General features: G+C 37.0%; 1 protein-coding gene across 1 annotated transcript in view; it reads left to right on the top strand.

Moving 5' to 3' along the window:
- Nucleotides 1-17,359, top strand: part of TM9SF3 (transmembrane 9 superfamily member 3) — a 41,015-nt gene that overhangs the window by 4,444 nt on the left and 19,212 nt on the right. Inside the window, exons 2-7 of the mRNA XM_005481297.4 lie at nt 3,658-3,853; nt 7,334-7,456; nt 12,132-12,292; nt 13,624-13,701; nt 14,585-14,716; nt 15,226-15,392. Coding sequence (XP_005481354.3) covers nt 3,658-3,853; nt 7,334-7,456; nt 12,132-12,292; nt 13,624-13,701; nt 14,585-14,716; nt 15,226-15,392 — 857 coding nt within the window. The remainder of the gene's footprint in view (nt 1-3,657; nt 3,854-7,333; nt 7,457-12,131; nt 12,293-13,623; nt 13,702-14,584; nt 14,717-15,225; nt 15,393-17,359) is intronic.

Raw genomic sequence — 17,359 nt, 5'->3', positions numbered from 1 at the left:
TGTGACCATATTGTGCTGCTTTGGAGCAGATGTCCTCAGCTGGGGTGAGGGTTGTAGTTGATATGTAGTTGCGTTTGAGGTGCAGATTGGTTCTCCACCACCTGGTTGGCAATTACAGAAAGAAGTTTCTGAAGGTTTGTCTCCCTTAGCTTATCAGCTATATGGTAGGTAACTTGTGTCTATTCTGAGACTTTTCAGGCTGCATCTTTAAATATATCATTATATATTCCAGATAGCTACAGAAATTACCGAGCTGATATTAAGCATAGTGCAGAAAAATATGTGAAGCTTACAGACATTTTTTTCATAAATTACAGAAAGTGAAACATAAATAAAATTGTGTTCTGTAGCCTTCTCTCACGTGTGGAAGTGCTGAACTGTGTGAGTTGTGGCACTGTGACCAAGTTGTTAAATGTTTGTGTCTGTGAATATAATTGGGATCTCTGAGCTATGTGCAGTGTATTATCCCTTCATATGAACCAAAACCAGAAGAGATTGCTGAGATATACCAGAGTACAGATTGCATCTTATTTGTTGACCTTCTTTGCCTTGTCATTTACTATGTTCATCTTGGCTTACTTTATGTTCTCTCTCTCATAGTGGGACCTTTTTGCTGAAAGGTGTGTTATATGTAAGCCTTCTCACAACTTAGCAGCCCTCCTAAAGAGGTGACAGGACAGTATCCTACAAAATACTCTAGTGCTTTGTCTTGCCTAAATAAGTTTTCCTTTGTGTTGGCATTGTTATTTATTGTGGACTTTTTGATATTATGAAGGTCCTAATGAAACAGAACAGAAAAGAAACCAGACAGAAAGCCCACCATCAAACTGCCACACTTGAACTCTTTAATAGCACTGTGTTCTTGCCAACATCTTACCCTAGCACTAGGCTAAGAATGTAAGGATGTGTCAGAGAAATGTATTTAAATGTGAAAGCTCGTCCTTATAATTGACAATGAGCAAAACCCAACAAATGGAGAGAGAAGAAAATGTCCTTCCGTTTCTGCTAGGTACCACCCCCAAATTTAAGCTGAAGGTGCTTAAGTTGTTTTACTTACTACAATGCCCTTAATTTGAGGGAGTCACTGGGAGCACCTGATGGATGGCAGATGGCTGTGCCTAAGGACTGTGTGAGTGAGGTGTACCCTGGGCTGGCTGAGGTGTTGTGTTTCTTTATGTAGCAGTCCTGAAAAGATTTGTCTGGTGCTGTTCTGGGGTGGTTGTGAGAAAGGAGGAAGTAATAAATGCAGACTGAGTTCTTTGCATCTGTTAGATGTGGCCCCTTTTCTCTCTAGAGTAGGTTGATGGCATCTTGGAGTCATTGTGGGAAAAACATGTAGGCCCTGAAGAGGGGCTAAGCCACATGCAGATAAGAGACAAGCAAAAACCAGATTTGTTATTGCAGATGTTGTAATTACTATGTAGTTACATTGGTAGATCAGAAAACATAGCAAGATTTTGCATATTATGTTCTAAATCTGTTGGTTTCTGCCTCATCTGTCATGAGTTCCAAAAATGTGGAGGTGCCAGCTCAGTATGAAGCATGTCAGAAAGGAACAGCTGAGGAAAGCAGTGGTCAGTGCTTTCTTTATTCAGGCTGTCAGTGATGAACTGACAGACCCAAGGATGTTGTCATATTCTATTACTGAAGGTTAAGCAGAGACATAGGTCAGCTCACGTGTAAGCTGTTGGTGTAAGTAGTGCTAAAGTGGGCTCTTGACAAGTAAAGACCATTTTGAGAAAGGGCTGGAAATATGTTCTGCAGCTGTTAGAGGAAGAAACAAAAGACATGATAGAAATAACAGGCTAGGAAGAGAGATGGACCAGCTTGTGCCGTGCTCTCTTGGCAGGAGCTAGAGGCGGATTCCAAGTGCAAACTGCTGTCTGTTTCTGCAGCTGAGGGGATTGGAACTGGGATTTTGCTTTCTGTCTCTTATCTTTCCCAACTTTGGACAACTATGCTGCGCTGGTATGCCCTTTCTGATTGCTGTCAGAGAGGAGGAATGTCTACTTTCTCATGCTTTCTCTTGTTTACTTTTTATTTGATGCTTCTTTGACATTCTTTAGCTGTCAGAACTGCTCTGAAGTGTGTGCTCTGCAAAGGGGCAAGTTTGTGAAACCAGTAAGTGTTTGGTCTCTGCTGCAGCTCAGAATGAAATTATTAAGATATTTTAAGTTTCTTGTTGGAAATCACTCACACAGGAGGCTGGAATGACCTTTGTACATCTTTGTAAACAAAAAAAGATGAGCCTTTAATTGAGAAGGTGTGTTAGTTTAAAGGGATGAAATTATTTTCCGAAGCAAGTTTATTTAAGTCCTTGAGTTTAACTTTTAAACACTTCATCTGGATTTTTTTTTTAAACTTCTGCACTGACCTGTTGGTATGGCTCTGGTTGTTCAGAATAAATGGAGTTGAACAACCTTTGTTCATTTGTTAAAAAGAGAGATACAAAACTGTGTTCAGTATTTCAGCTGTGCACTATATAATAGTTACGTCTAATTAACATTTTGCTTTCTTTTCGTCTCCAAGGTATTCTGTGTCTGTGTTTTGGTCTTATAACAGTACTTTTTACTTCTGTACCTAAAAAAAAATCAAGACCTGTATAGCAATTTGCTTTTATGTGTATATAATTATAAATAGGGTTTTTTCCTGCCTTAGAAGTTACATTGCTGTCCCTGTCCCTCTGCTTCTGTTGAAATTATAGGTTAAGTAGTGTTGTGTGAGGGACTTTGTGTAGTAATCAGCAAATCTGATACCTCATCCAGATGCATACAGATATAATGCAAATTACTATTTCAGATCATTTAATTTTCCTGGATTTCTCCAGTATTTGAGTATTGATAGATTAATGACTCCTAAGTACCTTTTCTTGTTGTTCAGAAGTAATAAGGGCTTGGAAAAAAATATTGGCTCCTAGACAAGGAATATCTTTTTCTGGCTAACAGTAGCTGTGGAAAGTGAAGAGTAAACGTTCCCAGAGAGAATTTCATGGCAGCCACTTGCTGTTCTGTTTTTTCACTGTGGGAATGTTGGAAATGCATCAAAATACAGTTCTTCTGTCTGACTTCGGCTCTTGGCTGCTATAGGTACACAACAGTTTAATTTTAGTGCTTCCTGTGAGGCATTGTGCTCTTCTGGGAATTTTGAATGCAGTTTATACCCTTTCTAAAAAGAAAAGGAGCTGCATTTTAGGAAAATACAAAATACCTGGCAGTGTGGGTAGATTGTCTGACTACTTTGGTAAAGTCTTGTTTAGCAAGACATTAATTTGGTGTTTCCTTTATTTCAGTTGAGGTAAGCAGAGTTTTGCTTTTAACTGATCTGTGTTTTTACAAAATTAGTCAAAGCTTATTTATTTTCAAAGCTTCTGCTTGCTGCATCTTCTACATCTTTCTTAAATCCCCCTCGTCTGATACTTCGCTGCTAGGCTGTAAGAAACTGTATGATCAACTTGGCTTTTTTTCTCCCTATGAAAGCAGGCTGAAATTTTATCCTGGAGTCCCTGTCGTGCAAAAGACAAAAATGCTCAGCTGTCTTTAAATGTAGCTGTTGCCTGTGATTGAGCAATCCTGCCCTGCTAGTTGATATGAATAAGAGCTTCTTGAACGTTTTTATTCTGCTGAGCTTCTCATCTAACTCAATAACTTTGTTTTTCAGTACCAAGATAAAGAGGAAGTTGTTCTGTGGATGAATACTGTAGGACCCTACCACAATCGCCAAGAAACGTACAAATACTTCTCTCTCCCTTTCTGTGTGGGATCAAAAAAAAGCATTGGCCATTACCATGAAACCCTAGGGGAAGCACTTCAAGGAGTTGAGCTGGAATTTAGTGGGCTTGACATCAAATTTAAAGGTAAGTAATTCAAAGTGCATTTAGTCACTTAAAAAAATACACAAACTCTTCAAACTTGATCTTTTAATGAGAAGAACTGAAATTTTCTTGCTGCTAGCAGCTGAGGGTATTTTGTATGGTTGATTGGTGCTACCACTGGCTTTTGAGTTTGCACTTCCGTCTTATGTGCTCTTGAAGGAAAATGCTTGCAGCAGATATTGCTTCTGAAGTAACTGATATCATTTTACAAAGTAAGACTAAGTTTTCTGCGTATGAATGTTTGATAATTTACTGGAATTAATATCCTGGAATTACCAGTTCTGAAGATGTAGTTTTTTCCTGTGATGATGAATACTTGTAGACTTACTGCAATTGCAAAGGAGTAGCAAGGGCTCAGTATCTCAGAGTTCCACCTCAACACAAAGTTGATGATTGTATCCTTCTGATTACTGTCTAGTTTAGAATAACTTTGACAAATACCTTTGTAGCGCTGTCCTTAACTCATGCCAGTCAGGCTGGAGCAGGATGAAGCTGGTTTGTTGTTTTTTTTTTTTCCTGTTGTTCTCTGTCTTCACCATCTTTCCATACTGTTCCAGAGAAGACATTTAACTGCTTTAGCAAATATATTTCTTGGTATTAAGGCCTGAGTCTTCTATTGCATAATGTCTCTCTGTGTGTCCTTTCAGATGTCTGTAGCTAGTAGTTGCAAAACTTCAAATAGTAATAGATTCTTTTTGCCTCTTGAATTTTAACATTTATTAATTTAATTCCATTTATGTCTCAGTGTATCTTTTTTTCCAGAACATTGCATTTCATCACTTGGGCTTAACTGGATGGAGAAATTAAGCATAGTATCTCTTGTCTGAGCATTTACAGTCAGATGGGATTTAGTTCCTGTAAGCTGTAAATTTTTATCCAGAACTGGACATGTGTAAAATAAAAGAGCTAATGATGTTTTTTGCTAGCAGTAGGATAAGTTGAATAAAAGATTTTTACAAAGTTTGTTAATATCTTAAATTCTTCATAATTTTAAAATTTGCATAGAGGATAGCACTGCCACACTAAAGGAGTTCAGAGTTGAATCTTTTCTTTTAAGAAAGAAAGATTACCTGTACAAACACTGGGAAACACTCTTACTACTGGTTTGTTACACTTGTAGCATGGTGAAAATTTTACTCAATGTGGCAGAAATAATTTTCTTGTCAAACCTCATAGAATGTCCTCAGAAACACAAAATGGAAAGGACAGTGAAGGCAACTGGCAGCAATTCAATAATTGGTGAAGATTAATAAAGTTTATTCATTTTTTAGAGGCTTAGAAGTTGTCATAAACCCAGTACAATTTGTATCCAATTTATGTATTGTAAAATTTGGATTTCATAGACCAGTGTCTAATGTTTAGCATTTGTATAATTAATTCCTTTCCAGTTAGATTGTTAAATTGTGATGGTAGCTCAGTTTTTGGGTGACGTTTTAGTGGTAGACCTTGTTCTGTGCAGAAAGGGTGTTCACTTTTATTTTTTCCCCTTGTAACTTGGTTGTATCAGTGAAATTGAAAAAATGTTTTTGTAATGGATAAGTTTTATTTCAGTGTGATTGATATTGGCTTCAGCTCTGCATCAGTGTTCCAGGAGTTGCTGCAATTAAATTGAAACAGGGCTGTTGGTGATTTTGGGGTGATTTGGTTTTTTGGTTGGTTTTTGTTTTCCTTTTTCTTTCTTTTTGTAAGCAGATAGAGGCTTGGTTGGTACCAATAGATTCATGTGTCCTTAAGTAAAAGATACAGCTTGAAGGAGTGTTGAGTATCTAAAATCTGCAGCTGAAATAATTAAGATAATAAGTTATCAACTTGCACAGATTTTCTTCATGAATATGTGAATCATATCTAAGTTCTGAGTTTACAGGCATCTGTGCTTTTCTTTATGTGCCTTTGGCATTATGGCAAGATTAACAGTTGCAGACATTTCTTTCTCTTTAAAGTATTGCATGATTTACAAAATTAGATTTTGTACTCTTAGGTTTTTATTCTCTAAAGTTAGTAAAAGGGAAATAAAATTGTTCTAATAAATTAGCTTCTGCAATGAAAAATAATTCCCTTCTCAACATTGTTTGACTGGAAAGCAGTGGCAGGTAAGCGTGAAACTGCATGTTGTTCATCATATTCAAAGAATTGTTTAGGCTACAGCTGTTATTAGCTGAAGTACTAAACTGTGTAAGTAAAACTGGCATTTGAATCAGTAGGCATTGCCTGTATTTTTTGAACTAGAATAAAAACATGATTTTGCAGAAATGTGCCCTTCTGAGGGTGAAGGTTTCCACTTGCACTCCCATGGTGGTGACTGGTGGGGCGAATCTACAGTGTATTCAAGCCTCCATGAAGTAGTGTTTCTTGTTGTATTAAGTGTGGGGTATGAAAGGATACATGCAGTCATACAAGATAGTTGGATTTTCCTTTTGTTACAATATGAACAATGTTCTTACATCACAGGTCTCAAATCTGTCTAAATACCTGTGTGAAGGAAGAAATTAAATAGTAACATACACTCATATTGTAATATAACTTCTAAGTTTTCAGTTGGCTTAATTATCTTGTCAAGCTAAATCTAGGATAATAATGCTTTTTAATTAATATGTCAAGTTCTTTACTCAAGTGTTTGAGTGACATCCTCTGTTACACCTGAGACCTAATAAATTATTAAATGGATTGAACATTGGTATCATGGTAACTTCAGTTTGAAAATTTATTTTTGATATTACCATACTGTGCTGTTAGAGAAGATGAATGTAAAGAGGAAAAGGATGATTTAACAAAATTGCATTTTGTACTTCTTCAGAAATGTAAAAGAATGGCTGCTAACAGTATAACTTAGGAATTGTAGATGGGGAAGAATAACTTCCTGGGTGAAAGAGGTGGATTTATTTTATTCCCAAACACAGCCTGTTGTGTGTCCTTTGCATTATTCCTATTTTTGTCTTCTCTCCCTTTTTTTCTCTGTCTTTACTCTGATTGCTTTGTTTCTTCCTTAGAGTAGTTTCTTCAAAACTGCTGAGAACTTTAAAAAGTTTTAGGTTTTTTTACAAACGTTATTCCTAGTCAGTGAAGCCGATTATACTAAACCAGAGATAATGTTGTAAACAGTTTTAGGTATTTCTTAATAATTTCATATCGCTTGTTAAAGTTAGAGAGATCTCATTATCTGTTCAGGTGAATCTGTCATCAGCTTTTTTACCTTAATCTAGTGTGAGTGAAGCAGCAAAAGGATACTGTGAAACCTTTCCCTGCCACGTATGTGGGAAGCCTCTGCATGCAGAAGTGTAGATTTCTGAACACAATCATGCATTTGCTTTAATGCTTCCTTTTAAAATGTTCTTTATTGTTATCTACTTGAGGATACCCAAGAGGGCTTAGAGACTTCAGCTCTGTCCATTCCTACATTTGATTTGCCTTCACTTTGAGCCAGCTCATTAATAAATCTTCAACTGTGCTTCAATTTTTTTGCAGATGATGTGATGCAGACCACTTACTGTGAAGTTGACTTGGACAAGGGAAGAAGAGATGCATTTGTGTATGCTATCAAAAATCACTATTGGTACCAGATGTATATTGATGACTTGCCAATATGGGGTGAGTGATACTGTGCATTAATGATTGGATTACACCTACACAAGCCCTGTACTAGTGGGTTTCATGGAGTCATTTAATGACTAAGCTTTGTTACAAGAATTTCACAAGAAATGCAAGTCTAATTCACAAGAATTTGAAGTAAAGTAGTAGAGGACATAATCTTAAGCAGCACTATGGAAGAGTTAGGTTGAACATTAGGAAGCATTTCTTCACAGAAATGGTGATTAGACTTTGGAATGGGCTGCCCAGGGAGGTGTTGGAGTCACCATCCCTGGAGGTGTGTAAGGAAAGACTGGATGTGGCACTCGGTGCCATGGTCTAGTTGACAAGGTGGTGTTGGGTCATAGGTTGGACTCAGTGGCCTTTTCCAACCTAATCCAATTCTGTGTGAAATAAGTTGATGGCTTATTTCATTGAAAGAACAGTAGGATGGCTGTACTAGTGAAATACAAAAACAGTGAAAAGCTGTTTTGTTTCCAAAGACCTGATTTATTAACAGTAAGTTCTTAGGTATAAATTTGTTCAGATGTTCAAGTAGGTGGTAATTAGGTAGGTTACTTGTAAGGGCCATGTTATTCTGATCATTAATAACAAGCTTATTTGAGAGTTGAAACTTCATTTTGCTACTTTTTTTTATTACTCATGCAAAAACTGTTTGGTTTAATTTTATGGTAATTTAGTGGCTGTTAACAGTGTTGCTTTGTTGTCTGTGTTTATATGGAGTTTTATTTTACTCACTCTTTGACAGTTCTCAGAATTTCTCTTGCTGAGTATTATTTACCTGGGTTTAGAAGTGCTTGTGTCTGAATAAAAATGTGTGTATCTTTATTGCCATTGTCTCCTAAGGTCTCTGTGTTTTGTTGCTCCCTCATAACCTGTGATCACATACCTAGTAAGGAATGCTCTGCAGATTGAACTTTGCACTGATAGCAATCAACTAAACTCTCCAAGGCCTGATCTCCCTGTTGTAGATATATAAACTGGAAGGAAATGCAAAGCAGCCATAAGCTCTTTGTTGCCTGTGTTCCATGAGGGAGGTAAACCTGCCCAAACCAAACCAAGTCCCCCAGCACCTGCAGTAAAGCAGTTCCAGTCATGCAAGAAAAGTTCTTTGATAGCTGGTATGAATAAGGCTATCCATCATTAATTCATTTTGACAAAGGCTGCTTTTTTTTTAGCTCTTTCTTATTTTAATATGTTTTAGAAAATATCTGTTAGATGAACATGGCAGAAATATTAATGCTTCATTTATTTATTATTTATCTGGTTGTCAGGAAGGTCTGGGTTTGTTTTAATGTGTCTGTTTTTAAGAGATACTGTTATAATGCCTGAAGAGAAGTACTTAAGTATTGATTTTGTTCTTTTCAGCTGATTGGTTTATTGTGTGTAGTGGCTCTGTAGCCAGGCTTGGAGTAGACCTGAATTATTCTGTGTGACCTTTACTGTACTGCTTGTGCAATTGCTGGTAGGCTTTTTAAAAGCATGCATGAGTGACAGTTGTTGCTACAATATTTTTATGGCTTTGGCCTTTCAGCAAAAGACCAGTGAATTATTTTTCTAGACTAGTGGCAGGTATGTAGGGTTTGAATTGCCCAAGTATGATGGATGCTAAGCTGACTTCTTTGGAATCCTGTGTGGCTAACAAGTCTTGGAGGCTTTCTTTTTTGGAATTTATTTTTCTGGTCATGTTTTGTCATCCAAAATGCCAAAAAACAAACATACCTACTAAATCTACATATGACAAATGTTATGCTCTCAGCTAAAAAATCTGGTTTCCTGTGATTGAGTGTTTTTAATGTTTCCCAGTAGTATGCTTTTTATGCACAAGAAGTCAACTAGAAAACACGTAGAATATAGGTATTATCTTTCTAAGATATTAAGAAGCTTCTTTTGATAGTTTGGAACCAGGATCTCAAGCTGTGCTACATAATGGGGACTGCAGGATCATAAGTACAGGTAATATTATGTAAGGATATAATCTGACATCAGGTGTGAAGGCAAGTGGTGCTGACAGTTTTGGCCTGTGTCTCCTGCAGGTTAGGTGAAAGTAGCAGGACTGCAGGTTGGTCAATATTAGCCTGACTTATATTCAAAAAATTAAAATGAGTTCTTGGTGGGGAGCTGAGAAAGGAGTGGATGCACCTGAACTAATTAGAAGAGTTTATCTGCAAGTCTGAATTAGTATTTTGGACCTTTGTTTTCCCAGTACAGTGGAGAAAACTGGGAATATAGTTTATCTGCAATAATTTTGGTTTTCCTGGGTCTCTGTTCAGCAACAGAAATGTTTTGGGCTCTGAGTGCTGCTTAAAACTTAAAGCACTGAGACTTGCTGGTAACTGAGCAGTTTTTATTTTAAGTATTTCTGTTATGAATATGGCGTGAATGATGCTGTACACACGCCTCTGCCAGCCTGTGGTGCCTTTGAGTGTGTTGTGCAGACTTGTATAGTACCACATAATGTGGTGGCAAGTAGAGACACTGAAGAAAGCAAATATCTTTTGCTTGATTGTTGTTTCAGAGCTGTAAGTATTTCTAAATAGTTACTAAATTTCAGTAATTATAATGAAGGAAACTGTTAGGACTATTTAAGATACTTGGGTATGGAAGTAAGATCTGAAGTAGTTATGATGGCATCTCTGAAATAGTCTGAATACTGAGAAGGGTTTTTTGGTTTCATGGGGATAGTGTCCAGAACTGGTTACCCTCAGCTTGCATTAAAAATAGCTTGTGCTGAATGACTTGTTGTTACTGTGTGAAGGCTCTCATCTTGATCCACTTTATTTGGATTACCTATCTTGAGAACCTCACTGGCCAGCATGTATTGAATATACTGTATGATCCAATATCCGGGTTTTTTTCATTGTTGCTTTGCATCTTGTAGCTGGATTAAACCAAAATTTTCTTCCCTAAATGTAGATAGCTGGAATCCTTTTTTAGTGCTACCAAAATAAAGTTCTCTGTGAAGAGTGTAAAAGAAAAGGATTCAGATGGTGCTAATGTTTGCTGAGAATTCTAGGCAACTTTAATTCTATTCTTAAAGCAGACCTTTCACTTCCCTGGGCTCCACCAGATGCATTCCTGGCACTCCTCCTGTCTCCTGGCAAACTTTAGTTAAGTTCATCCTTTATGTTCTTTATGATTTCCACCTTGCTAAGGCTTACTGCTACCAGACATATGCACAAACACTAATTCTTAAAATTCACCCTGGAAGTCCTCAAGCCCTGTAAGGACTGCTCTATTTTCAGTAGAGACTAGGCATAAATTAACCTTTCTTAACTGCTGATAACTGAAGGTAATGACATCAAACTGCTGTTTGAGGGCTCTGTAAGGTTTACACTGTTTTCTAATCTGAAAAAGGCAACAAGATCTTTCTAAGTGCATTCAGAAAAAATTATTCCATTTTATATTTTTTCCTGAATTGCTGTCCCACAGTGGAGAGAGAGACTAGGCTTGATTGTTTCAGGACATTCCCTAGCTATGTGAAGCACTGTGTTAGTTCATTCCTTCAGTGAGTGATTAATCAGAATGTTCTTTAAGTAGTTTGGAGGTCTATATTGTTGTGGTTCTGGATGCTACCATGGGAACAGATGGCATGGCAGGTGCCAGGCTATATGGTGGAGGCACAAACTGGCACATGTTTTGTGTAGATGGCATATACAAGGCAATCCTGACAGATGAGCATAGTGAAAAACTTGACAGAAATACCACCTTGAAAATTAAAAAACACAGGTGATGCACAAAAGCCCTTCCTTCATATCCCTGGTGCTTTGTGATAGTCTGTTCCATATCCTTCACCTACTTGTTCTCCCATTCCCCTCAGCCTTGTGTATCTTGAGTGCTGCTTTTTTTGTGACTTACGATTTTGTACATCTTGTATGTGATCTTTGATCTTGACATCAAAGGTGACACAGCCTGGGAACTTGTTGACTGTTAAAGTTTTTATTTTCACCCAACATAGCACAGCGTCTGGAATTCTTCTGTGGTAGATGAGACATTTTGCACGAACTTAATGAAAATTAAGAACTTAATCAAAGGATGGTTTGGATGGTTTGATATGGAAGAGAGCATAAAGCTCATCATGGTACAGCCACAGCTTCTCTTGGGCAACCTGCAACCTGTACCATTCTCACAGTAAAGAATTTCTTCCTGATATAAAACCACATTTTTGGCAAGCATTGGAAACTTTTGTGCAAATGAGAGCAAGAAGCATTTGTTGGGAAGTAAACTAATGAGGATTACAGAGAAAAAGTAAAATTCTTAAGAGGAAGAAAAACGATAGTTGGAAGATAGTTAGAAATAGATAGTTGGAAGATGGGAAATTGTAGAGGTCTTGGCTAAGTTCTGCTAGGAAGAATGAATCTCTATTTAGCTAGTTATTTATCTGGTAAGAATTGCAAATAAAAGTAGAGGCACTGTTGTTGGGTCTTCTGCAGTGTTTGTAGCTGCAAGCTTTTTCTTTTAATGCCATTACAAAATGCTTCCTTCAGTAACCCATGGATTGAAAGTGGAGTCCAGATATTAGAGTTGAGAAGAAAAGTATATGGTCTTCTGTGTCCTCTTTGTTTATGTTGCTTTTTTAGTTGGCAAAACTTTGGAATGCATGTTTTTAAAAAGCAAATGCAAAATATCTGAAAAGCATAGCTATAATACATGCTTGCACTTCTTTTCTATGCAGGGATTGTTGGAGAAGCAGATGAAAATGGAGAAGATTATTACCTTTGGACTTACAAAAAACTTGAAATTGGTTTCAATGGAAATAGAATTGTAGATGTCAATCTGACCAGTGAAGGAAAGGTGAAATTGGTACCAAACACAAAAATCCAGATGTCATATTCAGTAAGTAATTTGGTGATGCGCATGTAATAAGAAATTCTACATGGTGAAATAACTTAGAAATAGGTACTTGTATACTATGTACAGTATCCTTTTGCTCTAAATTTGAAGTTGGACAGCAACTTAAAAGCTGAGTAGCAGCCAGTAATAAAAATAACATAAAACACTTCCTTAAAAGAATTTTAGCATGCAAAGCTCAGGACTTCTCTATCAAATTCTGTTGGCACCGCCGGGCAATTGCTGGGCTGTCCTGTGTGTGGTGTTTAATTCACAGATTGTCACTGGTGGATTTGTTCTAAACTGTGCTTCATAGTGGCAGATGCTCAAATGAGAAATGTATCTGCTTGAAACAATTTTGAAAGCTACTAATCTTGAACAAAGTTGTAATTCGAACTGAGGAACATTAATATCTAACCTCAAAGTGAGTAGTGTTGGCATCTTGGGGTTTTTAACATGTCTCAGGACTGTGGTGAGTGATTGGGGTGTTCAATCTACATTTATATGCTTTCTTCTATACTCAATAAGAGAACAGTTTTTGGAAGGGATAGTTACTTCTCATGAATTTTAAAATAGGTATGTACAAGGGGGCTACATTTGTTTCAATATCACTAAAAATCCTGGTAATTTTTGGCATGCTTTTGAAAAAGATTTTCAGGTAGGTTTGTATGTAGTTTGTCAAATTATTTTGATTTTTAAATGCAGTCTTGCAAAAATTGACAAAAATACTCTGTGCTACCATATTAGCACCATATAGTTCATTAATGCAATTACATTTTCCAAATCAAAAGCAGTCCTCTCTGCAGCTGGTGGAGAACTGACAGCTGTAATACGCTGTTACCCTGTGATAGTCTGTCCATAATCACATACTTTTCCAGTTGGTTTCATAGTAATTTATTGGCAATTGAAGTGTCTAGATTCATAGTAATTACGTGTATGTGTGTGTGTATACTTATGTATATATACATTGTATAGATTCTATAATCATGAAAAAGGTTTGTGGTATTTGACAACTACAAATCTGTATCTGTGGTTAACCTCACAGAGATTAACCCTTAGAGAGAACTGAGCTAGTACAAGACTAATTCTTCCTTGTTCTTTAACACAAGCATGTACAAGATTAGATCCATGAGGAGAGGAGGCTGGTGTTCATTCTGTGCCTGACCTGTAGGTGCCAGTCTTTAAGAATATCATTCCATTGTTTTTTGCCAAACCCCATTCATATTGAAGAAGACCCCTAAAGTGGATGGTTTTTAATATGTGTTCTGGGTTTCTGCATTGAGTATAGCTAAAAATACTGTAAGGACCTTTTCAAATATAAACATTTCTCTCTTCAGGTGAAATGGAAGAAATCAGATGTGAAGTTTGAAGACCGTTTTGACAAGTACCTTGACCCATCTTTCTTTCAGCACAGAGTATGTATTGTTCCACGACAGCCTTACAATACATCCCTTTACAATGGTTGCATTAGTTTAGATGTCATGCAGTTTTTGGATTACATCATTGAATTTTCCTATTTTCCAGGTGCTCTGGAACAGTAAAGCAGGGAGGTCTGACTATTGTTTAAGTGGCAGTGTTGCTGCTAAAATAGGGTGGCTCCGTTCTTTTGGAATGCTTCAATAAGTGTGCAGGCAAGCCTCAAGCTTGCAGAAAATATAGTGTAGTTCAAAAAAATCCTTTCAGGTGGCCAGAAACAATGACACTTCAGGGACAGGACTGTGCAACTATGTAAGCTGAATAAATGCAGTTGGCCATTGGTACACTTTATTCTGAAGCAAGTGCAGAGCAAAAAGCATTAACTAAGCCAGTTATCAGTTGTGGCGCTATCAGTTGTGTTTAAATCTGAGGTTGTAATCTCCTTAAGTAGGGACTTTGCATTCTGTTTGGAGCTCAGTGAAAACCAGAAGTATATGCTTTTGAGAGCAAAAATAATGCTGCTGCACGTTTTCATCCTGTGCAGAGCAATAATTCCTTTGGATTCTCTACTTGAGCCTCTTCTCTAGGAAGGCAGCAGTGCATGGTGTTGCCTTTTGCTTATCAAGGGAGCATGCACAGCCAATTGTTCAAACTTTGCTGCTGCTTAACTAAGTTGTGATAACTTGGTCCTGATGGAGGCTGGCTGATAAAAAGGTTTATGAGTGGTGTTTCACAGGCCAGTTTTAGTGTCACTCTCTGAAAATGTAGTGTTACTTTGCTAGTGCTGACAAGCTGTCCTTATAGGCAACAATTTATCCTTATTGGAATAATTTGAAACACATTTACAGTTCTAAATTTTATGTGTGTGTTTTCTTTTTGTAGATTCACTGGTTTTCAATTTTCAATTCTTTTATGATGGTGATCTTTCTGGTTGGCCTGGTGTCTATGATATTAATGAGAACTTTGCGAAAAGATTATGCAAGATACAGCAAGGAGGAAGAAATGGATGATATGGTAAGACCTGCATCCATGCTTTAAAAACTCCTTTTTTAAGGCTTATTGTTTTCCTGTTGTACATTCATTGTGTTAGATGGTCTGAATGGCTTTCTTCAATTGGACAGAAAATGCCTTTTGTGTGTCTTGGAAGTGTTACTGGTTTTCTTTATAACATGCTTCTAGGTTGCGACCCAAAAATCTCTCTCTAGTCACTGTGTTAATGTTCATATCCAACCTTGGGATTAACTAGGTCCATTCTGACTTTGTAGTAAAAGCCTGATATACTCCTAAGCACCTCAGAGGCTTTAGGGACAGGGATTCTGGTAGATTCTATTGTGTCATACATTCAGGTAGTAATTTGTTGTCTTCATAAGCATCTGAAAAGTTTTCGATTTGATGCATTTAGAAGACAAGACACACTTCACTTGAAGTTGCTTTATTAAATCAGACCTTTTGTTTTTATGTAGCTTGTGTGTTTGTCTTGAATTGTCATGACTAGACTTAAAATTTGTTGTTGTTGTTCCCAGGACAGAGATCTAGGTGATGAGTATGGGTGGAAGCAGGTCCATGGAGATGTGTTTAGACCATCCAGTCATCCTCTAATATTTTCATCGCTTATTGGGTCTGGCTGTCAAATTTTTGCTGTGTCTCTTATAGTTATTATTGTTGCAATGATAGAAGATTTATACACAGAGTAAGTATAATTGTGCCATGTCTTCCATATATAAATGTTTAAGTGAACAAAATAATTACAAAAGTTATTGTTCTAAGTGGCCTGAAAAAAAGTGTTTGAGAGTCTCTAGTAGTAATCTGCAGATCAGATGTAGTATTAAGAAGTGCTCTTTTAATTTGTAATGAAACTTTGTCCTACTGTTACCACGTTAGTCAGTCTCCTTTGATTTTCTCTTTTAGTGCTTGCTTTTTGAATGATTTATTTTGAAACTAGTTTGTTGTTCTGCAGAATCACTAGTAGATAATATGGGAATTATATGTATTCAAAGGTACATATTTCACTCCTGGTTTCATCCAGAGTGACAAGATGTTATTATATTTCTGGCCCTATTTCCCCACCATGTCCTGTGAAGACTGAAATAAGAGTGTGCTCTGTTGTGAATAGTCCTGTTTTCTGCTAACAAGTCAGTATTAAGTCAGTCTTATCACAAGTCTGCTTGGGAATGAAAATGTAATTCTTTTAGTTCTTTTGAACACATTGTGCTCAGCCTGTGTTGATGTAAAATCCCCAGAAATAGGTCCTGACTGGAAAGACTCAATTAAAGAAAAGAAATAATAGTCAAGTTTAAATTTAACACACTACTTGTAGTTCACCTGTTTTCTTCCTTTACCTCTTAATTTGATTGAGATTTTTGGGTTACTGGGTGGACTTCATCTGCTTCTGTAGTGATTGTGTTTTGGGTATTGGAAGGAATTATTGGCTTGTGTTTGGGTTTTGGGGGGTTTTTACAAGTGATTTGTTTTAAGCAGTGACTAAACTTTGGTCTCTATCACCTGTAACTTGATTTTAGCAAGTTGTAATGCTTCTAATGTGCCACTGGAGGGAACTCTTGCTTTTCAGTTTAGTGTGTTTAAAAAGCCACTCTGTAGTACCAGAATCTTGGCATATTTTCATTTTCCATAAGGTGTTATTCCCCTCCTTGTGTCTCATGGTGGTATTTCTAGACAGGAATGCATACACATTTTAATTGTGCAGCATATCAGCCCTTCAGAGGACAAAATGAAACCATTTCAGAATGTATGTGCCCTGTAGGGAGGCTGTAGGTTAGTCGTGTCACTTGTAAAATGTATCAGAATAGTATTTTTTGAAAAAGTGTGTGCACTTAGTCTTTTATTGCAGTAGGCCTTTCTGTCACTTTCAAAGTGAATTTAATTCTGGGTGTGTAGTGGAATAATTGACCAAATGTGGTGCAGACAATTGTTATGTTTAGGAAAACAGCACCAAGTCTGGTGTTTTTACTGGTAGTCTGGATTGACACAGTGGCAGTGCCATCTCAGACTGTGCCTGCTCTTGGGGGTTTTGCATGTGTCTCTAAATTGTCTTAAGTTACGAGAAACTTCTAAAAAACAAATACTGGTAGAACAGTCCTTCAGTGTGTGTGATCAGCAGGTATATTTGCTTTGGTCATGCTGTCATGGAAGCTTAAGTGCTAAAGATTGCTTCTTTGAGTACAGCAGGCATCCAGGAATGGTTCCTCACAAACCAAAATGGCAGTAACTAGAATCTCTCAGAGCAACTAATTTGAAGGAAGTACAGTAAGTCAGCTGAAAACCTACGGCTATTTGCTGTTGAAGAATAGCAGAGGGATGTGGGGAAACAATTCTATTAATGAGTAACATTTATATCTTCCTATTCTTAGATGCGATCTTTTAAAATGTATTTGGAAATGGCTTCTTTGATTTAAAATTATTAGCTTTGCTTGTAAAATTTCAGAAAAATTATGCCAAAATTAGGAGTCCAACGTTTAATGGGGTGACATTTAAAAATTACTAAGCTCTTCTGATTGCACTACTTAATGCTGATTTGTGACTTCATTATAGTATTTATAGTTTCTAAATCTAATTTTCTGCCAGATGAGCACTTTCCATCTTAAAAGTTAATTTCTGGGGGATGGCAGAAACATTATTCACAATCTTAGTATATTTTTG

Source organism: Zonotrichia albicollis, chromosome 7 (assembly GCF_047830755.1).
Source record: "Zonotrichia albicollis isolate bZonAlb1 chromosome 7, bZonAlb1.hap1, whole genome shotgun sequence".
Lineage (NCBI taxonomy): Eukaryota > Metazoa > Chordata > Aves > Passeriformes > Passerellidae > Zonotrichia > Zonotrichia albicollis.
Note: the sequence above shows the minus strand (reverse complement) of the source record. Positions and strands in the feature narration are given on the sequence as shown.